Below are 26,287 nucleotides of genomic sequence, written 5' to 3'. Positions count from 1 at the left end.
TCACAAAACTTTGTAATTAAGTTCACTAAAAATCGGATCAAAATCATAAAACCTCATAACTAAAATTATAAATTCTCATAAGTGAAGTGCATATATATATATATAGTACACTCCCTTTATACCATAGAATATTTTCATATTGAAACTTCACCGTTGATATGGAGGGGTCAAAAGGGATGCAGTTTGCGTCCTTTGAAGAGGACGTCATGAAATTCCTTCTTTGAATAATTATTATCCTGACTATATTAGTCTTACTAAAGCCCTTGCTTGTTATAAATTTTTTTTTTTTTTTTTGGGTCTTTCGTTAATCACTATAGAAAAATGGAATTGACTAAAGTACACAGTTAGTAAAGGACGACGGCAATGATCATCATGATTTATCTTTTATTAGAGTTAATTTCTTAATAATAGAGACCTAAACGGAAAAAAATCACAAAAAGGAAAAAAAATTAAAAGTGCTCTCTATACATTGTTAGTGTTGGGATGAGTATAAAAAGTCTTTCGAAAATTGTAAAAAAAAAATAAATTAAATTAAAATGAGTGAAAAGTGTATTGGGTATGTTTTATATATTTTCTTTTTTTTTTTTTTGTCTTTTTGTCTTTTTGTCTTTATTATTCACCCTGGACACTTATTAACAAGACTAAAAAAAACGTTTAGATAGTTAGAGTTTATATATATATATATATATATATATATATATATAACTTCACATCATTAAAGTACAAAGTCAAAAATTTGCCTTAAAACTAAAATAAAATTAGATTTCCACAACAATAAATATTGTAGAAAAAAATCTATTACAGAGAATCTTAAAGCATTTTTTTATATAGAGGGCTTATGAGTGGAAGTGATGGGTACAAAGAGTGAGGGTTAATATAAGAAATTTTGTCAAAGCTCTTCTATTATATTTTTGTTTGGTGAAAAAGACAAGTCAATTTATTTTATTTTATAAATCATTTGAGGAGAAAGTGCATAATTGAGTAAGAATAAAGTAAAATATTTTTTATTTTTTTTTAGATAATATTGTTAGAGTAAAATGTTACTGTCAAATAGAATAATATATTACTATTTACATCAATTTTGATGGTAATAATTTTTGTTTTATATTTTTTTTAAAAATTTCATAATCAACATAGATCTTATTTGATAAATTTTAATTAGAGGATTCTAAAAATACTAATTTTATTAAAAACTGACATCTGGATCAAAAGTTATATTATTTTAAAGTTTAATATTTCCATAATAGTGATATGTGTTGGACTTTTTAAGAAAAACTTTTAGAGTCTCAAGTCCTATTTAGATAGGAATGTATTCCACAAGATCGTACGAGTTGTAAATTAATGGTATTAATATACTATTATACATTATAATGACGAAACCATATATAAGAAATTGAATGTTACTATAGAAAGTAACATTTTCACATTTAATTAAAAAAATCAAAAATCTAGTAAGTTTGTGAAATGTAACGTGACACGTTACGTTACGTTTACGTAGGTGTTACGTTACGTTTATGTAGGTATCACGTTACGTTAAGTTTATGTAGGTATCACGTCACGTTACGTTTATGTAGGTGTCACGTCACGTTACGTTTATGTAATGTCCCATTTGATATGATTACGTTACGTTACGTTACGTTTATACAGATGTCACGTTACGTTTCGCAAATTTAATCTATGGTAACATTCAATTTCCTATATATGGTTTTACCATTATTTATGATATTAACAACTAATATTGAGGATAAATGTGTCAACAAACGTCACACTGGACTTATAAGAACATAAGTTTTTTAGTAGGACCATATGTAATATAAGTCTCTCTAATAGAACTTATAAATAATTTTTTCATAAATAAACACTGTTTTCTTAATTTATATTTTATTTAATGATAAGTGACTTAAAGTAACAAATTATATGATTTGCATATCTTTTGTTGTCTGTTAGTTTTCAGTATGAATTATTTGTATCCCTTTTTGTTTGGTTTTTTATCCAAAGTTTTTGAATGAAGAGCTGTTTTATCTCTGCCTCTAACGGTTCCGAACAGTTTTTGAAAGTTACCAGAAATTTGAAAAGAATAGGGGCCCACTTGAATTAAAAAGAAAGAAAAAAAAGGCAAACTTAGCCACGGCCATTGGCCACGGGGGCATGAGGAGCTGCGATCCGGGTGGTCCATTTGGACGCTCAATGTCGATGCTGTTTCTTTCTCGTATTTTTAAATATCTTTTTCTTTTAATATTTGTTTTGTTAAAAAAACTGTCGTTTTATCGAAAGAATTGCTGACATTTGTGCTTATCCCCTCATCGACCTTATCGCCTATCCATCTTAGCTTAATTATATTGTGAATATATATTTATCTAATCACGTTTGAGAGTCACAACCCAAGTGGCAGAGGTTGAAGCAAAGGGGGAGAGGTCGGGCGGGCTGAGATTTGACATTTGAGGATCCAATTCACAAACCTCAAACAAATAATATTTTTTTTTTCAAAATCAATTATAAAATCCGACAAAAAATCTTTTCAGTATACTTTTTTTTTTTTTTTTTTTGGTAAGTTAAAGAATTGATAATTAATAATAGAACATAAAAATACTTCTTTAAGACTATTCAATAATCAATTTATTTTTATTTTTATTTTTCAAAATGATAAATAAAAATTTTACTAAACACTTTAATATAATTTAAAATAATAATAAAAAAAAGGTTATAAGTGAACGACATAACTCCATAACTTGCACTAAATAATTTCATAATTGCAAGTTTTTTTTCCTTTAAATATTTTAAAAAATTAAACTATTTATTCAAGTAATTTATTTTTCAAATTATTTAGCAAACCAACAGACTTTTTTAAAAACAAAAACAGATAAACGCACTTTTTGAATTGTTGGACTAAAAAATTGAGGAAAAAAATATGAATGTTTAAGTTAATTTTTTGACTTTTTTTAACTTTTTGTGTATTAAAAAATTGTATAAATAAGTGTGTAGGAGAAAATAGTGAAGTAGGCCGTACGGGTTGGGCAGTGCAGTTGGTCGGGTAGGAGTTGGGAAAAGATTGCCTCATTTTCATGTTTTGATTAAACGGTGTTGTTCAGCCCGTAGAGACTCACCATGGGTCCCGTTTTTCAAATCGGAACCGTTTTAATATGTAGAACTCATCGAGTACTATATACTTATTAAAAATCACGTTGATTGGATATCGATAGCTATCTGATCGTATTAGTTTTTTTGTCAACTATTAATTATAACATCATTCATTTTTTATACAAAACTGATTTGATTATGCAATTATCGATATCCGATAGACGTGATTTTTTATAGACATATAGTATTAAACGAGTTCTACATATTGAACGGTTCAGATTATCAAACAGGACTCATGGTGGGCCCCTACGGGCCTAACTTTACCATCCAACTTAATGAATATATACATGTAAATAATTTTTTTTTCCTTTCATTGCCTTTGGTTTTTGTCAGTACCTAGGTTGGTGCAAAATTGATTTATATTTTAATATTTGTATATTAATTTTTTTATATTTTTTTTAGTAAATAGTGATAATTTTTTAACTTTTTTAATAATTTTTTTACTTTTTTTTTTTTAAAGTTACCAAATCTAACCTAAATAGTTTAATATTTAAAATAAAAATAAAATAAAATAAAATAAAAACTCCAGAATCGCTTCATATAGAGGCAGCATCCATAAGAAAATAAGACCAATCTAATATGACGTAGATAAAAACTGTGCCAATCACTTTGATACAGATTAAAAAATAAATAAATAAAATAAAATATATAAGTGGACGGCGTAGCTCCATGAGTTACACTGACCAACCCCATAATAACTTCAGACAGAGATAGTACCCAACAAAAATAAGACTAATTTTTGAGAGTCGTATTCAAATTGATTTTTGTATTATTATATTATTAACCTATCAGCCGTACTGTTAATGTACGAAATAAAATAATATATTATTTAATAAAAATATAATAATTATATTTAATTTTTTTATTTTATGTAAAATAAAAATTAAATAGAAGTTAACTAATCAATTTTTTTTAATTGTTTAAAATTAAAAAAGTCAAAAAAATTTGTATGAGATATTAATCATAAGATTTCTCAATAAAAATCTCATTTTGTTTATATAAATGGGAGTATAAGATTCACTTTATGTAAATAAAACAAATTATTTTTTCATTCTTTTCTCAATGTGAGATTATAATATAAAAGTTAAATGAAAACTAACTAATGGAGATTTTCTTAATTATTTAAAAATTAACAATTGTTGGGGCGGGAAGTTTATTTAGAATAAAGTAATCTTAACTGTTTAATCTGTAATTAGGTCAATCTTTAATTTATTTTGAATCAAACAAATTTAACCAATATATTTCATTAAAAATCTTCTTTTACTTATATAAATGAAAGAATGAGATTCACTTTATATTTTTTCCTTCTTTTCCCGATGTGGGATTGTAAAATAAAAGTTAAGTGGAAGCAACCAATAGGGATTTTCTTAATGGTTTAAAATCAATAAATTTTAATAATTTGTATAAATTAAAACATAAGATTCACTTTATATAAATGAATCAATTCACTTTTTTCGTTTTTTTCCCCTTATTTGGGATTGTAAAATAAAAGGTAAATGGAAGTTAGACAATGAAAATTTTCTTAATTGTTTAAAATTAAAAAAATTTAATAATTTTAGAATGAAAGAAAGCTTCTCCCTTAAAACTCTCTTTATAAGATTTATTTTATATAAGTGAAATAACTTACTTTTTCTTTATTTTCTTGATGTAGGATTATAACACTTATATAATATAAGCGAAACAACTCACTTTTTCTTTATTTTCTCGATGTGATATTGTAATTATTTTAAAGTTATATATTAAGAGAGTTTCAAAATTTCATACAAAATTATTTTTAAAATCAAAACTATGTGAGATTGTAAAATAAAAGTTAAATTGAAGCTAGCTAATGAGAATTTTTTTAATTGTTTAAAGTTAAGAAAAAAAAAATGAGTGTGAGATATTGATTATAGAGTTTCTCGGTAAAAATATCCTTTTGAATATATAAATGGGAGCATAAGATTCACTTTATGTAAGTGAAATAATTCACTTTTTCTTTCTTTTTCCAATGTGGATTGTAAAATAAAAGGTAAATGAAAAATAGCCAACCGAAATTTTCTTAATTGTTTGAAATTAAGAAAATTTAATAATTTTAGAATAAGAGTTTGCAGCTCCTAAAATGTTTCTCCTTAAAAATCTCATTTCCTTATATAATATATAGATAGATAGTGAAACAAACTTTGTTTTTTCTTTTTCTCCCGATGTGAGATTATAAAATAAATCATAAACTAATTAGAGTTTTATATTTATATAGTTAAATAGAACTTAGCCAATGAATTTTTTTTTAACTGTTTAAAATTAATATGAGAAATCGCGATTAAACTGACGAATCGGTCAAATCCAAAATGATTCAGCCTAATTGATTAGGTCAAATGGCCAACTATTTTATACAAAAATTAATTAATTAAAAATTTTAAATATTGTTTTAATTTTAAAATTTAAACTTTCTTGAATTGAAGTATACACAATATTACACTATTAAGATTCACTTTATATAAGTGAAACAATTCATCTTTTTTTTTTTTTTTTTCCAATGTGGGATTATAAAATAAAAGTTAACAATTATTAAGATGTAAAATTTATTTCTAATCAAACAATCTGAGTCTTTCAATCTTTAATCAGATCAATCTTTAATTTATTTTGAATCAAACAAATCTAATCAATATATTTTGATAAAATCACTAAAATCACAATTAAACCAATAAATCAATCAAATAAAAAATGATTTAGCTTAATCGGATAGGTCATAATTAATTAATTAATTTTTTTAAAATTTAAAATATATTAAATTAAAATATACACAACACTATAATATTAAATATGATAGGAGTATAAGATTCACTTTACATGAGTAAAATAACTTATTTTTTTCTTCTTTTTCCGATATGAGATTATTAAATAAAAACTAGTCAATAGAGATTTTCTTAACTGTTTAAAATTAAGAAAATCAAAAAAATTAGTATGAGATATTGAAACTCTTACAAGGCTACTCACTAAATAAGAGGAGAGTGTAAAATTCCTTTTATATTGTGACAACCCTTACCTCTGATTAATGCTAAACTGTGACTGAGAATGATAAGTAATTGATTAGACCGAAATTCTGAACTGATTGCAAAAGGATATTGTTTTACTTACATTTCTATCTGTCTGTCATTTGATCAATCTGTTCATGTTTTGAATTTCGAACTGCAAATTGAAGGTCTTATCGGCGGCCGAATCAGAAATCGATTGGTGTTATGTGTTAATTAGAATTTATGTGATTTTATAGTAGATTTAATTAAAATTTGATTTGGAATGACTAAATTGGATTAAATAATATTAAATTATATTAGTTTAAGTTATTACCAAATTGCCATTAGTGGGCCACTTTGTTAAACATTGTTTAGAGCTTAGTTTCATATCATTTGCTCATCTTTTGAAGACCAAACCGTGGATGAGAGGAGAGCGAGAGGAAAGAAGTTGAGTTCACCTAGATTGGCTTGAAACTTAGAGGAATTGAAGGGAATTTGCATATTTGAGCTTCCACATCTTGAATTCAAGGCATAAGGTAGAGAATTCATCATCTCAATTGTGTATTTAAGTTGTTTCTTGCATGGTTCATGGTAAATTAGTGATCTAAGTCAAGAATGGGTTTAAAAAGTTGAATTTGAGTGTAAATCCATGCATATATGTACATGTTCTTGAAAATTGAAATTGTTTTGCATGAAATCCTTACATGCATGTGTATATTTTAGTAGAGGTCCATGAATTCATCATGTTCTTGAGCTAAAGCTTGCATTGGATCATGTTTTGAAACATTGGAGGTCATGGGAACTCATGCATGTATGATTTTTGCATCGTTCTTCAAATTTCCTTTGAATTTGTGTTCAATTGGCTTACCTTTGGGCTTAATTTTACAAATTGATCTTCAAAGACATGTTATACTATGAGTTTCCAAGAGTTTTCCAGAAAATTAGCCCAAGGGGATCGAATTTGAAGCTTTAAAAGTTGAATTTCATGCTTGAGGTTCGATCTGGAAATTCCAGATTTTTGACCCACGCTCGAGCGTAGGACTTCACGCTCGAGCGTGCATTCTGAGTACATGCACTTTCGCTCGAGCGTGGAAAGTCACGCTCGAGCGTGAAATGCATATGCCCAGAAGTTCATGTGTTTTACAGTCCGCTCGAGCGAGAAAGTTCATGCTCGAGCGATAACCTGAGTCTCACGCTCGAGCGAGAGTCGAGCGTCCGTCGAGCGTGAATTGCATGCATCCAATACTTTTCGTGAAGTTTGCAGTCTGCTTGAGCGTAGGAAGTCACGTTCGAGCGGAACTCCTTTGTCTGCATGTCCACTCGAGCGTAGAAGCCACGCTCGAGCGTGGACCCCTATTTTAGCAATTTTGAAAAGTGTTTTAAAGTGCATCCTTGCATCCTCGCATCCTCTTTCCATCCTAGGCATTCTTAAGCTATGTTTAAGGCGTCTTAATGAGGATATTAATGTAGAACCACACCGAGTCAAGATAGGGACTAAGTTATTGATTCCCGAGCGTGTAACTTAGTGTGTGTTCGTTCTGTAACTGTGTAAGGTTGGCACCTGAGGACGCCCACTAGCTGCTTATAGCCTAGTGCTCTGTGAGTAACAATGTTGTAAATATATGTTCGATTATGATTATTTTTTGAATGATCAACTTTTCTGCTTATTGAAACGTTATTGTTTAATGAATGAATATTTGTCCTATTTGTAAACTGTATTCGTGGCATCCATAACAATTTACTGTTACTATACTGTTACCGCTACTAACACAGAGATCTCTGTCGGTTCCCATGTTTGGAACCACTACTGTTACTGTTATGATGGCCGTCAACTGACTGTTCGGTCTGTTTAGACCTACTGTACTGTTTTGCTATGGGATGCACCACATATAACTGCTATGGTCTCTAAGTGACTGATATGACTGTTTAATTACTGAAAGGACATTCATTCTTAACCTCTTTACATAACTGTTATTCATTGGGCTTTAGCTCACTGTTTTTATATATATATATATATATATATATATATATATATATATATATATATGTAGGTGCCTAGGCACCAGACCGGAGCTAGGAGCGTCGGGTTAGCTCTTGTTTTGTCAAGCCAACCTTTGTGCCTCGCCTCGAGGTTCCAAGTCCATTCAAGCTACGGCTGTTTTGGGGTATTCGGATTCGCCCTTCTGTTTCTGTTTTGTAATAAATGTTATAGACTCCTACTTGTAGACGTGCCCTCGGGCCTCACTACAGTTCAGACTCAATTTGTGTCACGGTCCTGTATCTAATCTCGCAGAGTGCAATGCAAGACCGATGACTCATCAAAGAGTCTAAATCCGGCAAATCGTTTTGGAAAACAGATTTTTTAGAAAGAAGTGCCAAACATGGATTGCTTTGCCAGATACAGAGTCGCCACCTAAATATTTATTTTGGGGGAATTTAGGAAACCCTGACTCGTTGCCTAAGGCCACGTGTCTGTCATCACCAAAGTTGCCTCGGCTCGGGAACTTGGGTACGATTGGGGAAGGTCACTTCGTGAGCACCCCCGCTCGCCCGATCAAAGATTGGCCTCTACTAACCATGATATCTAGTTTTGAAAACATTATGCGTTCTTATTCCGGTTATTAGCCTAGATTTACTATGTGATGCGCACAACATACAAGTATAGACTGGATCGCCTGAATTGGAATAAAACATTTCATTTTGGTTTTTGAAATCGGTTTGCTATTCGCAAGTAGGCTAAAAATGCAGATTTTGCCACCCTCGGGTGGGCTTAGAAAACATGGTTTTGCCACTATCTAGTGGGCTTAAAACTCACAGTCAATGCATTATTCCAATTTAGATAATCCAACCTTCACCCACAGGCATTCAGACAGTTATATCATGCAAGCAAATAACCTCATGGTAAAGCATGCTATCATGGTAGTCACTCACACGCGTGCAAGAATGCTAAAGCATAACCACTTACCGAGTACTCCAAGCCAAAACAGAAGCTAATTAGAAATCCATGCATGGTCCTAACTATACAGAATTGCATAATGCAATACATGCAAAATGCAACTAAGATAGGCTCGGCTATTCTAAAGATGGCATGTGAAATGCTACAACTAACAAGTATTCAACTCGGAATTGAAATACAAATGCAGTTAGTATGATACGCCGAGCCCGGTGCATGCAAAACAGATGAATGAATGCAAACATGCTATCATGCTGTATGTTAATTGAAACATGCCCTAATCTAACCATCATAAGCTGGTAAATAAAAGAGAGAAAGACGTGGGGTTGGAAGACATACATTACACGCACGCACACTTATTACAGTTGTGCCCTCGCTCGGAGGGTCCGAATAAATAATATACAGTCTGAATAAATAGTATAGTCCGAATAAATACAAAATCCTAATTAATTAACAAATTACTTTAGGAAAGCAGGTAAATTAGTACACAAATCCATGGACCGCCTCAGCTCTGTTCCAAATGATGAATGATGCATGCTTGAGTTACCTTGCGCAGAAATCCATTACGATGCCCCAGTTTGCCTCTGTTTGCAATTGTTCTTGGAATATTACGCAACGCTCCAGAAGGCCGCTGATTTCTGATTTACTGCAACAGAGAGCAACAAAGGGGCATGGCAAAGTATTTTCACATATGTATGCATGACTACTCTTCAGGGAGTGTAGTCCTCGATCCTCGTGCCACCAATCACGTATATCGATGCATGATGGCCGAGGAGTCGAATTGCACGACTCAATATGAAATGAATGCACATGAAAACACAATAAGACCTAAACTCCATCATGGGTAATTCGGAGTATCGGCGGCAGGGAATTGAGACACGTTCCGTCACTCAGAGTACAAAACGTATCTCGTTTCCCGTGCTTGGGCTAACTCCTATCCCAAACACGATGCAAATGAGATGGAATACACAATGCGATTAACATGCAACCTAGCATACGCAATGTTATGAAATGGCATACACAATGCACGATGGACTTACACCAACATGAATGGACTTCAACCACACTCACATCAGTGGCCATAGGATGGAAATGAGACAACCGAAACACATGCAAACATGCACAGATGCAAAGGACCGATCCTAAGACATAACATGGAACTCTAACTAAGCATGGCAAAAGATGAAATATGGCATAAAATGACACATGATACAGCTCTGAAATGTGATAAAAGGTGGTCTCGAAACATGCAAACATGTCACACAATGCAAGCTAGGGGGCCCGGGTACCGAAACTAGTGAAGTGCGTTACACTAGAGGTACCCAAAGCAATGCACCAAAGGCAAAACCAACCCCAAACAGACCCTAGGCAGGTCTGAAACAGTGGGGAAATGGCCTAAAATGATGGCTCGGAATGCAACGAAATGGAGCTCATTCAATTGTCGGTAAATGAGGCATACAAGCCCGACTCTCAAACGCATTTAAAGAGATGAAAACATGGAAACATGGCATTCGTATAAGCTCTGAAATTTGATGAAAAATGATCCCAAGGCATGAAAATACCTCAATATATGCATGGAATGGATCTCAAAACTCAAAGCTAAGCATGGACCTTGAACTACAAGCATGCAAAACTAACATCATTCAACCATGAGACCCAAAAATAGAGCTAGGGAAGTCCAAAATAAGCACATTATCAGTTTAAGACATGGCCAAAATGTGCTAACATGAAGGGCCAAAACAACACGCAACCTAGGCTAGTAAGCTTGGTTTACATGGCATGTATATGAAGCGTAAGAGAGGTTCTCAAACCAACCAAAAATAGGAACATAATATGTCAAATAAGCCCCAAATAACTACTGAAATGCATCCAACGCATGCAAAAATGATGAGCTCCTTTGAAGGGCTATGCAAGGGATTACTCAACACATACAACAAGGACACTTAACATGGAAAAACCAACTCTGGAAATCAATTATGACAAGCCTAAAACTCACCAAATTGGCCCTGGAATGGGTCAATGAAGCATACAATGAAAGGCCCCTTCAAAAGGTCTTGAATGAAATTGTTCTACACATGCATTATGGACACAAAATATGGTCAAAGAGGCCCCGAACAGAGCTAGGGAAGACCTTGAAACTCACCGAATCGGGCCCAAAAAGTGACTTCACAACATGCAAGTGAGGGGGCTTTTGGAAGGTCAAAAAGGCCAACAAACAAAACAAGAAGAGAGGGGGTCACCCCCTTCTGATTTTAGCTCTCAAAAATACATCCAAGCCACTAAAAATCTACTGGATTTCAGTGGCTAAGAGGCCAAACCAAGGCCAATGCAAATACTCACATGCATAGCTCAAAACATGAAGAAATAAAGCATGAAAGGGGGGGAGATGACCCCAAATAGAGAAGTGACCTTAAGTAAACATGTTTATAAGCTCAAAAGGAAACTTGTTCTAGTTTGTGACAAATCTCGAAAATGCTCACAAGTAGGATTAAGATATGATGCAAAATAGGCCTACAAAGAGGGATAAAGCATACAAGGATGTAGGAGACCTCAAACAGAAAAGTGTCCTTAATCAATATTCAATAGGAGCTCAAACTATGACACTTTTTAGTTTATGACAAAGTCCAAAAATACTTGCAAGTAAGGCTAATCAGTGGAGCAAACAAATGCAAGTTTAAGGGAAATAGGTGCTTACCCTTGAAGCTCAAGAAGACAGCAGGAAAAGGGGTCCAAACTCTGAGCTAAAACCAAATTTTGGAGCTCAAAATAATCCTCAAAGAACCTCAGCCCAATGGTAGTTGAGTTTGATCAAGGGTGCCTAGGCAAAGGAGAGGTATATCTCCAAGTATAGCTCTTGTTATGCACACAAGGGCAAGAGAATGAGAGAGAGGCAGAGGTTTTAGGTCTGGAAGTTGTAGAGAGAGAGAGACTTTTTTTAGAGTGAGAAGCTCCCAAGCTTCTCCAAGAAGTTCCTCCTTGAAAAATGGGAGATATATCATCATATATAGCAAAAAAGAGAGTTGGCTTGAAAATATCTGATTATAGGACAGCTGGAGGGAAAATATCTATCAATTTTGAGCTTTCTGGGCATAAGTGGTCGGCCGACCACCTTTTATGGTCGGCCTACTACTTTTCCTGGTTTTTTAGGACAAAAAATTGGTCTTCCTGAAAAAATGGTAGTTGGCCAGTGATTGGGAAGTCCAAAAGTGGTCAACCAGGTGTCCAAATTGAAGCCCCAGAAGTTAGCTTTCCAATGGTGCAAACCTTGCATCAAAATTCCTCCTATGCAAAAAGTTATGCCTGTTTTGGTGAAGCTGCGCAGATTCGGTTCAACCGGAGTAATGCCCTACTTCAACCAATCATATCTCCCTCGTCCGGAATTGGCTTTAGGAGATTCTTGAGTGCAAAATAAAGCCCCGAAAGTAAGCTTTCCAATGGTGGTGGACTCATGGCTAGAATTCAAGTTTGCAAATGAATAAGCCCGATTCAGCGAGGGCTGCTCGACTCTCTCCTAACCGGATTTATGCCGAACTTCTCCCAAACTAGTTTCTTCCCTCTTCTTTTCTTCAACTCCAAACCCCTAAGTAAGGTGTTTTGAGAGATTTTTCAAAGATTTCATCTCTCTTTCATTCATTTCTACTTTATCCTTGCTCGGTTTACCGAAAAGCGCAACATTTAACAAAATGTGAGCCTCGAAACATTGTAGGAATTTTATTTCAAAAATGTTTTGAAATAGAGGGTTTTAAGGTCTAAAATATTTTGATCAAGATTGTTTTGGTCCAAAAAGGGGTATGAAGTTGAGATTGAACTCTCCTCTTGCCGAAGAAATCGACCCTTTGCACTGCACAACTTCCAAAACTATCAGTCGCGTCCAAGTCTTAAAGGCGGTCAAAAATGAGGTGTCTACACTACTGTACAGTTATGGCATAGGGATTGAATCCCTAACTTGTATGTATGTATATCTGATATGTAAATGTGTTTTGGTTACGAATGTGACTGGTTCATAAAAGTCTTTTTGCATTCAGACTGTCACAGCTTATTGGACATCTTTTATTTACTGTTTTGGCTTTCGCCAGCCCCTTTACTCTATATTACTGTCATTACTGTTAAGCAGGCCTCCGGTAATCACGGATTACTGGCCGGTTATAGTACTAAACCTATAGGGGTGGGTTTGGGTCGTGACATATATGAATAAAATAACTCATTTTTTTCATTCTTTTCTCGATGTGGGATTATCAAATAAAGGTTAGTCAATGGAGATTTTTTTAATTATTTAAAATAAAAAAAAATCAAAAAAATTAGTATGAAATATTGTAACTCTCACAAGGCTTCTCAATAAAAATAATATTTTTCTTATATAACATATAGATAGATGTTTTATTTGATTTTTAGATTTTTTTAAAAATTAAAAATTAATTTAGTGAAATAAATAAAAAAACCTTATCATTTTTATATTAATTTATATCTTAAAGAGAAATAAATAATTTTTAAAAATAAAGCAACATTTAATATTTATTTTTTATCTAATTAATTTCCATTCTAAATTTTTTTTCTTAAAAACAAACCAAACTACTCAGTTTTTTCTCAAAAGAAATTGTAGGCAAGCAAGCAGAAGTGGACGGCTTTGGCTCCGATTCTCTCTCTTGGTAATATGGGATCTTCACCATCCACGTGTCAGACATAGTAGTGGATCTTGACTGTCCGCGTTGTTAGACAAGGTGGTCTCCACGTCTTCTAATGGAAATAAAAGAAAAATGCTTGGGACCTCTAATTAGAGGTACCACTAGTGATGTGACAGTGGGTCCTGTGTCTTGGTTTTTTTTTGTTTTTTTTTTATTTTGCCTTTTCCACCTCATTAGAGGTGTGTTTAGAGCCTCTAAATTAGAGGTCTCTAGCATTACCCGGAAATAAAAATGATAAATTATTGTCGAAAAGTGACAGAGAGCTCTAAAATTGGAGCTAATATAAACTTCAGTGACGTAGTAAAGTAAAAAAATAAAAATTTATATTATATATTAAGTATAATGGAGTTTTTAACTCTCAAGATTTATGGGAGTTTCAATATTTCAATCTGAATTTTTTAAAATTTTATTTAAAAAAAAAAACTCATCATTTATTGATTTGGTCAAAATTCCCTAATCAGCGTTTATTAACTTTCTTCAATCTACATGACTTTTCGCATGCCTGTATTTATTGATTTGGTCAAAGCCTCCTGATCAGCATTTAAAACCCTCTCAAACAAATAATTATAGATACAATCCGTGTATAGTTACTGCAATACCCTTTTTAACTTCTTCCATACGCTATGGTTAGTGATAAGATTATTAAATTATTTTTATAAAAAATCTTAAAAAACATAATTTATATATTAAAAAAAATCTAAAACAAATATAAACATTTATAATTATCTCGTGAATAGTATGAGTGATACACTAGTAAAAATATAAGTCAAAACATCTATACTATATATTAAGCAAAAGGGGTTTTTTAACCCCAAGGCCTGTGGGAGTTCCAATCTCCTAATCCTAATTTTCTAATTTTTTGATTTTAAAAAAAAAACTCAGCATTTATTGACTTCTCCCAACCCAACCTCAGCATTTATTGACTTCTCCCAACCCACAATCCCTTTTGACTTCTCTCATAATTATTGCAACACCCTTTTCAATTTCTCCCATACATTATAGTTACATACAAAATTTTTTAAAAAAAATAAGAATTTAGCTATAGATCTCAAAAAGATATAACATCTAAATTTAAATTATGATTTAATAATATAATTATGTATTTTTTTATGCATATCTATCAAAATTTTAAATCACTTAATAGAAAAAATTAATCAATTTTTTAAAATTATTGATTTTTAATTTACAAAATAGATTAAAAATGGGCCATTTTTTGATAAGTCCTATTTATAACTGTTTTGTTCCATAAAACCCAAACTGTTTCTGAATATTCCATTAGGTCTATTAATTGTTAAAGGACGAAATAACCCTCTCCGCCTCTCCCGCGTGAAACCGATTCTGCCAAAACCTATTCCTATTCAAAATATTCAATCCACAAAATTTCCAAAACAAAAACTCAATCGACGAAACGATACTGATATTGCATCCAGTAACCCTAGATTCCTCTTCGTCTCACCACTGCGAAGCTTCACATCGGAAGGAGGGTGCTTCGTCGTTCGAAGATTCTTGTCGCCCCATTGAGTTTATTTTATCCACTGAGTGTGATCCATACCCACCAACCATGACGAACAAAAGTAAGGAATACCATTCCTCCTTCTGCTTCTCAATCATAATGTCATCAAACATAGATGTTTTCGGGATTAATTTTGTAAAAATATATGTAAACATTCACATTGGCCTCTAACTGTTGTAGTTTTCGGGATTTGTTTTTGCACACATGAATGATGTGAACATTCACATTACTATTGATTACTGGGTAAATTTAGAGTAGTGCACACTGATGTGAACATTCACATCATGTGAATGTTCACATTAATGTCAGAACCCCCAAACTTCACTCAATACTGTGATGGCGTATGATGTAAACATTCACATTGTGACATCAATGCACAAGTTGTTTGTGTTATTGGGTGTAGTTTGGCGTTGTTGGTTCCCCCCTTTGATTTTTAGAAAATTATAACATAACGTGATCACCCATGTAAGCATTCACATTGCCCAGTAACTGTTGTCGTGTTCGAAATTTATTTCTCAAACATGGATGATGTGAATATTCACATTACTATTGATTACTGGGTAAGTTTAGGGTAGTGCACACTGATGTGAACATTCACATCATGTGAATGTTCACATTAATGTCAGAAACCCCAAACTTCACTCAATACTGTGATGGCGTATGATGTAAACATTCACATTGTGACATCAATGCCCAAGTTGTTTGTGTTATTGGGTGTAGTTTGGCGTTGTTGGTTCCCCCCTTTGATTTTTAGCAAATTATAACATAATGTGATCACCCATGTAAACATTCACATTGCCCAATAACTGTTGTCGTGTTCGAAATTTATTTCTCAAACATAGATGATGTGAACATTCACATTACTATTGATTACTGGGTAAGTTTAGGGTAGTGCACACTGATGTGAACATTCACATCATGTGAATGTTCACATTAATGTCAGAAACCCCAAACTTCACTCAATACTGTGATGGCGTATGATGTAAACATTCACATTGTGACATCAATGCCCAAGTTGTTTGTGTTATTGGGTGTAGTTTGGCGTTGTTGGTTCCCTCCTTTGATTTTTAGAAAATTATAACATAACGTGATCACCCATGTAAGCATTCACATTGCCCAGTAACTGTTGTCGTGTTCGAAATTTATTTCTCAAACATGGATGATGTGAACATTCACATTACTATTGATTACTGGGTAAGTTTAGGGTAGTGCACACTGATGTGAACATTCACATCATGCGAATGTTCACATTAATGTCAGAACCCCCAAACTTCACTCAATACTGTGATGGCGTATGATGTAAACATTCACATTGTGACATCAATGCCCAAGTTGTTTGTGTTATTGGGTGTAGTTTGGCGTTGTTGGTTCCCCCCTTTGATTTTTAGCAAATTATAACATAATGTGATCACCCATGTAAACATTCACATTGCCCAATAACTGTTGTCGTTTTTCGAATTTATTTTTCCAACATGGATGATGTGAACATTCACATTACTATTGATTACTGTGTAAACTTACAGTAATAAACACTGATGTGAACATTCACATCACTGTATAATGATGTGAATGTTCCAATTACTGTCAATGTTGGTTGTTGAATGTTGTTTGGTGCTTCGGGTTCCATCCTCTGTGTTTCAACCAATTACATGTGCTCATTTGAACACACAGATCTTCCCCATAAAGTTGATGGCAAGCGAAAGCGAGGGGAATCCCGTTTCAAAACCAAGCCTGATCAAACAGCTGTTCCTGAAGAAGTGAACATGAAAAAAGTGAACCACCGGTCAAATATAACTGGATTGGTCAAACTGTTAAAGGATATGAAATTTACAAGTGGCCAATTGAAGTGCCTTAGAAAAACACCGTTCTGGGCATTATTTGATAGCTTGATCAGTAACGAAATCGACCTCAACCACTGCATGAAATATGATGATGTCATTGTGCGTATAGTACAAACATTCAAGCAATCTAGTGGAAGGTTTTACATTGGGGATAAGAACATCCAGATTTTTAGAAGCGACGTATCACTGATTTTTGGGGTGGACTGCGGCACCAAGTCGATGGACCTCTCTTATGGCGCAAAACCAACAACCGGCATCATACACCGAATGTGCAAGGATGTTAGTCGGTTAAGTGCTACCAAAATACGAGAAATTCTGAGGGAAGCATTGAAGGGCACAAAAAAACATGACAATGAGGAGGTCGCAAGATTAGTTTGCATGTATGCATGCGTCAAGCTATTCTTTTCTACATCCGGAGAAACAATTGGATGGGTTTTCTACTCATACATGGACCCATTACACAAGATGATCGAGTATGATTGGGCTGAGAGCATCCGGGCAACCTTGATGGGTTCATTGGGCCAGAACTGTGGAAAACCAGGACGAGTCACCGGATGTGTGATGTTGTTAATGGTAAATCAAATCTCATACAACTTATTCTATGTTTAATATGAACATATACGGGCTCTGAACACTCTGATGTGAATGTTCACATTTCTCAGCTTTGGTGTGGAAGTTGACAACATTGATGAAAACATTCGCATTATTGTTTCAGTAATGTACAAACACACATTAGTAGATGCTGGTGTAAACATTCACATTAACAGATGTGAACATTCACATCAGTTGTACCACTCACATTACCAGATGTGAATATTCACATCAGTAACATCACTCACCATTAGCAAAATGTGAGCATTCACATCAGTAATATTCACTGACACTAACAGTTGGGAACATTCAGGTCAGTAATATCACTCACATTAACAGTTGTGAACACTCACATCAGTAGTATCACTCAACATTAAAAAATGTGAACATTCACATCAGTAACATTACTCCACATTAGCAGATGTAAACATTCACATCAACGGATGTGAACATTCACATCAGTTTTAAGTGATGTAAACATTCACATTACTGGCCTAGTGGTGCACTGTGAACATTCACATTACTGCACCAGTGGTGTAAACATTCACATCAATGTTAATTCATATCCACATTCAAATTACTGATATTTGTTATTTGTTTCAGTATTGGCTGTGTGAGCATATAACAATCTTACAACCCCGCAACCCCAATGCCATTCCACGATGCGTAAAATGGGACCTCACAGCCTTACATAGCAACATGAAGTCCATAACTCTGGCTAAGCTAGGTTTAAATGAGGTAGAAGTACAACCAAATATATTGTGCTTATTCACATAGTGAGACGAGGAACTATCTAACTAACATACTGTCTCGAAATGCAGGTATATGGCGGCGAGCTAATGGCATCACCAACTGAAGCGAAGATATATCGTCATACAAAATTGAATTTGGAGCCAAAACCTGAGATTTTGTCAAGTGCAGTAGCAAAGAAAGATGAAAGCAATGAGGATCAAAGCAAAGACAGTCAACGCAGTGATGACAGCGATGCATTTTCTGTCGATGCAGTGGACCTGAATGATGTTGGACATTATATCAACCCCAGCTGTAGCACCCCCAATGCTGAGAAAGGAATCATCATAGCACAACCAACTGAGCCCGACATTGTGGAAGTACTCATGAAAGAAAACCAAAAAGCTTGGGCTCTTGTACGGCAATGGGAAGCGAAATACAAACAGTTGGAAGAATCATGGGAGTTGAGGGCAAGGGTGATTGCTGCCCTTGAAGCCAAACTATTTGACCAATCGGGCTCATCCAATGTGGACATGGACATGAAGACTTGCATGGAGTGGAAAGATACAGAAATTCAGCGGCTGACAAAGTTGGTCATCAACTTGGAATGTGAAAAAACAATACTTCAAGACCTTTTTGATGATCAGTCCGTACACATCATCACTCAAGTTGAAGCACAAAAGGCTCATGACAGCCTTAACAACAATCCCACTGCAGCATTGGAACACATTATCAGCCCCCCATCAAGGGTAAAGCGCATAAAGCAGAAGGTAAGGAAAGAACACAGGTTGGACGAGTTTAAATACCCCAACCTGCCTAGTCAGAAGAAAGGGAAAGAGGGAGCCCAACAGAAATCACATGCAGTCCAAATTGCACAAGATTTAGACAAGCAACCACCAAAAAAGCAGCCAACAAAGTCCAAGAAGTTATCCTTGAACAACAAACTAAAGGTCTGGGCTAACATGAACAAACTCAACAAGCAAAAAGTTCAAAATTTGCACAAGAACGACGGTGATGAGTAAGTGATCTTACATATCCCCAACTGTTTTTTTTTCCATCATGTTCAGTTTACATACATACTTAATGAATTAGACCATTTCATAAATGTGCAATCTTGACATTAACATTTTCTGTAATCACAATGCACAGGTTGCTAGTGTGGCGAGGGGACTCAAAGACTAAACATGTGTATTTTGATGACATCATACACCTCATCAAGGAAGAATCAATAACCAACAACGTATGGCAACTGTAAATGTGTACAAAACACACACACACACACACACACACACACACACATACACATAGGGTAAAGACACTGTAAATAATGTACTGCCACCCCTCCGGTTCTGCAGGTGATAGATGCTTATGGTGAAATTCTACTTGAACTACAAGGGCTAGTCAACCCAAGTTTGGAAGATTCATCATTCATCTTTACAAGCACATGTTTGGTAACCACTAGACTTTAATTTTGATTATGTTTCAATACATGTGGATGCTATTCTCAGCATTACATGCTTACATTGTTAATTTAAATAATAGGCAGATGTGAATGTTAACAAAAACATAAAATGACCTTTGAGAAGATTCACATTGACAGATGTGAACATTCACATCATTCGCATTGAATATTATATGCTTATTATGTTGATAAACTTAAATGATACACACATGTGAACATTCACATCAGTAATATAACTCATAGTAACAGATGTGAACATTCACATCAGCAGTATTACTCACATTAACAGATGTGAACATTCACATCAGCAGTATTTACTCACATTAACAGATGTGAACATTCACATCAGTAACATCACCCACCATTAGCAAATGGGAACATTCACATCAGTAATAGCACTGACATTAACAGATGTGAACATTCACATCAGTAACATCACTCACACTCACAGATGTGAACATTCACATCAGTAGCATCACCCACAATTAGCAAATGGGAACATTCACACCAGTAATATCCCTGACATTAACAGATGTGAACATTCACATCAGTAGTTTCACTCACCATTAGGAAATGTGAACATTCACATCAGTAACATAACTCCCCATTAGCAGATGAACATTCAAATCATTAACACCAAACATCGATATAAATACTTGGTACATCATTGTATGCCCTTTGTGTGCAGAAAATCATTGAACAGTACCCCCCCCACAAGAGGAATAAACTAATTGATGTACACATCAAGGAGTATCAAGGCCAAAGATTCTTAATCTTCCCAATACACGACAACTTTCACTGGACAATTGTTGTGTACGACATGAAAGAGAATGTATGGAGGCATTATAACTCACTGCGCCCAAGAGAAGGCATACATGACCCACATATTGACAAAGCACAAATACTGGTAAGTGGCTGTCAAAAACAATACTTGTCGTGATGTGTAATATTTGAACTTGGACGTATGCCCTATGTTGGTTGGTGCCTAATATGAGATTTCATTGTTGGCAGAGGGACTACATCACAGCTTTGGTGCACAACATTGGACCGTCATCACCATTATGGACCAATTTATCAAGCCAAAATACTTCGAAAACAATCATATCAGTGGACATTTGTCCTCAGCAAGCATCAAATTCGTAAGCCTAAAATCGATTTCTACACATGTTCTACAACCTTTACCCACCTAAATTTCAAAATCTAACAAGAAGTTTGCATTTTCAGGGTGGATTGTGGGCCTGCAGTTTGTTACATCATGAGGGCGCATGTATATCGTGAAGACATTGTTGCCAGCCTAGATCGCTTTGAATGGTGTCAAATAAGAGACTCATTAGTACACCTTTTCCTGAACCATAGAAAGACAGTGCAATGTGAAAACCTATAGGTGGGGGGTGTCCACCTATCACTGTTACCCAAATCTGTTATCCACATTTAAGACAATTTAGTTTCAGTAGCTTAATTGTAAATGAAGTCTATATCACTGCTTGTACAGATACTTTTCAGTCAATATATGTATATGCATTTTCAGGCCTATTTTGCATTGGTCATGCACATTGAGATTGTATTTTCTTTTTTTTTTTTTGGATACACATGACATGATGTCAATGTTCACATCACAGAATGATCGTACACTTTCTTCTATTTTAAACCATACTACCTGGTTTAAAATATTGCTTAAAGTGTTCATGTAACACAATATGACAGGTGTGATTATGATATTTCTTAACACAAGTCAATATTCACATCTAACAATTTGATGATGTGAATATTCACATCATAACTTCTGATTATGCGAATGGCAACAATGATGTCATGAATATTCACATCTTATGAGTGGATGATGCAAATGGTTACATTGATGTTAACTTCTGATTATGCGAATGGCAACAATGATGTCATGAATATTCACATCTTATGAGTTGATGATGCGAATGGTTACATTGATGTAAACATTGCTGTGTTTCACATCATGTGAATTTAGAGTAGTGCACACTGATGTGAATGGTTACATTGATGTAAACAGTAACAACAATGTGAACATTCCCACCACAGAAATGTTAGAAAGTTGAACAATGTGAACATTCACATAATGTGAATGTTAACAGCATGCATTCATCCAAAACACAACCAACATAAATGTCAGATTGGTACCTTAAAAAAGTAAAAATAAAACACAAATCAAACACTAATGCATTATTATGTTTGCCAACGCAACGTAATCTTATTGCCACCCAATGTTTCCCAACACAACACAATCTTATTTGAAAAATGAATATAAGAATCCAATGTAAAATACAATGTTGAAATGAAAAAAGGTACATCTTATATCGGCTCCGTGCATGATTTTCGATTATGGTTCCCCAACTTATCACATCTCCCGCACCTTATTTGCTTCAATTTCTCACCCCTTGATGGGATCCTATTCTTCTTCGGCCTTCCGGGTGGTCTTTTCACGGTAGGCGGGTATATAGTAAAGTCCGTGGGATCAAAAGGCGGCTTCTCCACCGATGGTATAGGGAATATGGCTCCCGAATAGGCTACACGATATGTCTCTACATGAAAGTAATGTTCTACACAATCATTGAGATTGTAACGGCTCTTCTGAATGGCAATAACAGCATGGTCACACGGGAATCCATTGATTTGCCATTTGAAGCATGAACATGTACGCCTCGCAACATCAACTGTAACCGATGGTATTGAATGAACTTCAAACACATCCTCGTTGGCTTTGCTAACTTGCCAACACTTGCTGTCATTGAACGAATCCATAAGCCTTGTTTCGAATGTCGGACAAATAATCTCATTCCATTTGTTTGCTTGGTCACGCCGTGCAGACATTTGCCGCATCAACTGAGTACGAATTTTGTCCACCATTTGAGTGATAGGAAGATTACGTGCTTCTTTAATCCAGTTATTAAATGACTCCGCCGCATTGGATGTCATCTCCCCATAACGCATGCCCCTGCACAGTATATCACAAACATTGTACAATACGGAATTTAACAGGCCTGACCATTAATGTTGACAGATGTGAACGTTCACAGTACTGCCATTAGTATTCACTGATGTGAACATTCACATCAGGGTATAATAATGTGAATGTTCACATCTGCTACTAGGTTTTAATAATGTGAATGTTCACATTATATGCTTATTACGTTGTCAACTTAAATGATAGACAGATGTGAATGTTAACAACAACAACAAAATATGACACGTGTCAACATTCAAATTTGTAATACATTGCATGACTATTTGACAAATTAACAGATGTGAATATGACATCAGTCATCATTAGCAGATGTGAACATTCACATCATTTACATTGAAGATGAAACACAATTCAAAGATTGTCACCATTATAAACTGAAAATTCACATCACTACCATTCTAAACTTCAAAAATGGAACACCTTAGGAATCTATTATTACCTGAAGTATGAATTTGCCCAGTGCTCAGGTGCTAAGTCCTTCAAAAAATTATGAGCTCGTTGTTTACCCTCCTCTTTTAATTTTGCAAGCTTTTCATGGAACCCTACCACAGTTGGCTCGTAGGCACAGTCACCCAAACTCCTTACTAGGTGATCCCTGAATCCATTATCAATTCCTTTTATCCGGTCTCTTAAATTGCTCTTCAAGTGTTGTAAGCAATAACCGTGATGAGCCGATGGGAACACCTTTGGCATAGCTTCTAACAGACCAAGATTACGATCTGAAATAAAAGTAATATGGCACTTCCCATCAACAACCTTCCCAAGTTCATGCAAGAACCACGACCAATTAGCCGTGGTCTCCGAATCAACAATTGCAAATGCAACAGGAAACAGACCTACAACATAACACCAATACACAACTGTTCACAATATTCCAAAGTGAATAGAAAAATAGTATAAACAAAACAGGTCATGTGAATGTTCATATGTACATTGCCCTCTTTACTATTGCTATTTTTGGATTCAGGTTCGTAAACGTCAACGATGTGAACATTCACATTAACGACCATTAATAATTCATTGTTGCTTGTTGAGTCACTGAAAATGTTAACATTCACAGTACTGTTCATTAATAGATCAACTAACATTAGTATACACTGATGTCAACATTCACATAAGTCTGTAATAAGTCTGATGTGAACATTCACATCAGTCTGATGTTAACATTTCTGTCATTAGCATACAAAGGTGTGAACATTCACATCAGTGCATACTAATGTCACTGATGTGAATGTTCACATTACTTATAATTTAGCAATCACTCTTTCGTCCAGACTATGCTGCTCAGAGCGAATATTGACATGAATAGACAGGTAAAAAAAACTTCTAACCATTGTTCCCGTCTTTCGCCGTTGCCGCAAGTAGCTGACCTTTGTACTTTCCTTTGAGGAATGTTCCATCCAGGAATAATAAAGGCCGACAAGCATTGAACCCAGAAATACACGCAGCGAATGACACAAAGAAGCAACAAAACTGTTGACTACTCGCATCATAGTCAATATTGACATAACTCCCCGGATTGTACCGCATCACAGCATCCGAATACCACCGCAACTGGTCAAACGATAACGAGTGATCTCCATGGATACCAGCCTTTGCTTTCTCCACACCCAACCATACAACATGGTAACTCACATCTAGCCCATAATCCCTCTTCAAAATAGTCACCACTTCACACGGCCGAGTCAACGGCTTGTCCCTCACAATTTCAGATATGGTACTCGACACCAAATCCGAACTAACTTGCGGATTCTTCGATGTTCGAACATCCGTACCACAAGTATGCACATCACTAAACCTCTTGATGTAGAAAAAATCATTTGCTCGTTGTGCTCTACAATGTATAGCCCACAAACACCCCCTCTCCTCCCGCATCGCACACACAGCAGTAACTCTTGTTGTCTCGTTCTTCACGTATGTGAACTTAAACCCACATTGGATGGCATACTTACATAAAACGTCACGAAATTCTTGTGCACCTCCAACAAACCGTTGTCCTACATGCGTAATACCATTTGCCCAAGGGGCTGACAACAACACCTTCTCCTTATGGTGGCAAAATCTCCGTAGTGCATCAATTTCATCCTCAACCCCCACACGCAGCAATCCCAAACTACTTGACTGACCAATATCACCCTTCAACTCAACCACAACTTCTACATGTTGTACCCCCATTGATTTAGCAAGCAGTACCATGTTCTGAAATTCTTCCTCATTGTCCAAATGACACTTATTAATCCCAGGTAGTTTACAGAACAATGAAATATAACCAGCAGACAACTCATCCCATTTCTCACACAAACACTCCACCAAACGAGAATAACACATTGCGCGGGCAACATTTATTACAGTTGTACTACAACCATATGTACACACCAATAGCATAAAGGTATCCATCTCCTGTAAAAACACAAAAACACAACAATGAACAGTAATGAAAATCGATATGAAAATTCACATTGTGCAAAAAATAGATGACTACGTGTACATTTCAACTGCTAAATCCATAATTCACAATATGAAGATGTGAACATTCACATTACTATTAACAAGATGTCAACATTAAGCAAACATCAAAGTCCAATGACAACATCAACAATCTTCACATAATATAATGATGTGAACATTCACATCAGTGTATGATGATGTAAACATTCACATCAGTGTATATGAAAATTCACATTGTGCAAAAAATAGATGACTACGTGTACATTTCAACTGCTAAATTCATAATTCACAATATGAAGATGTGAACATTGACATTACTATTAACAAGATGTCAACATTAAGCAAACATCAAAGTCCAATGACAACATCAACAATCTTCACATAATATAATGATGTGAACATTCACATCAGTGTATGATGATGTAAACATTCACATCAGTGTATAATGATGTGAACATTCACATCAGTTTATGATGATGTAAACATTCACATTGATATTAACAAGATGTTAACATTAAGCAAGTATCAAAGTAAAATGCGAACATTAACAATCTTCACAGATGTGAACAACCTTCACAGAGCCTCATTAACCAAACATCAATTTAAAATGAGAACATCCACATTCTTCACATATTCCACATTCACAAAATGTGCAGATTGACATTGATATATATACTGATAATCAAATCATCCACACAGAGCCTCATTACGCATGCATCGAAGTCAAATGAGAACTACACAATCTTCACATAATACGAATGAACTCCCCTCCACATAACCACGTAAAATGCATATAATTGAAAAAACAGAGCATTCAATCCATATAAATCCAAAAACAGAGCATCTGATCCATTACACGAATGAAACCATAAACTGAACATGTATTCATAACCAAATTGATACTAACCTTGATCATGCAATCCTACAATCGTACAGAAAGTTGAA

General features: G+C 34.6%; 1 protein-coding gene and 1 long non-coding RNA gene across 2 annotated transcripts; one reads left to right on the top strand and one right to left on the bottom strand.

Moving 5' to 3' along the window:
* Positions 1 to 19,585: 19,585 nt before the first annotated feature.
* Positions 19,586 to 20,726, top strand: LOC114289055 (uncharacterized). The gene is made up of 3 exons (XR_014351221.1): positions 19,586 to 19,677; positions 19,793 to 19,888; positions 20,588 to 20,726. It is a non-coding gene; the product is annotated as an uncharacterized LOC114289055 (long non-coding RNA).
* Positions 20,727 to 23,462: 2,736 nt separating this feature from the next.
* On the bottom strand, positions 23,463 to 25,526 carry LOC145807319 (uncharacterized). Its single transcript, XM_082905299.1, has 3 exons — positions 24,226 to 25,526; positions 23,579 to 23,730; positions 23,463 to 23,489 (listed from the first exon to the last, which is right to left on the bottom strand). The coding sequence occupies exons 1-3, from the start codon at positions 25,289 to 25,291 to the stop codon at positions 23,463 to 23,465; spliced, it is 1,245 nt and encodes a 414-aa protein (XP_082761425.1). The 5' UTR covers positions 25,292 to 25,526.
* Positions 25,527 to 26,287: the final 761 nt, after the last annotated feature.

Source organism: Camellia sinensis, chromosome 14 (genome assembly GCF_055761805.1).
Source record: "Camellia sinensis isolate YWXY chromosome 14, ASM5576180v1, whole genome shotgun sequence".
NCBI lineage: Eukaryota > Viridiplantae > Streptophyta > Magnoliopsida > Ericales > Theaceae > Camellia > Camellia sinensis.
The sequence above is the reverse complement of the archived record's forward strand: the minus strand, read 5'-3'. Positions and strand labels throughout refer to the sequence as shown.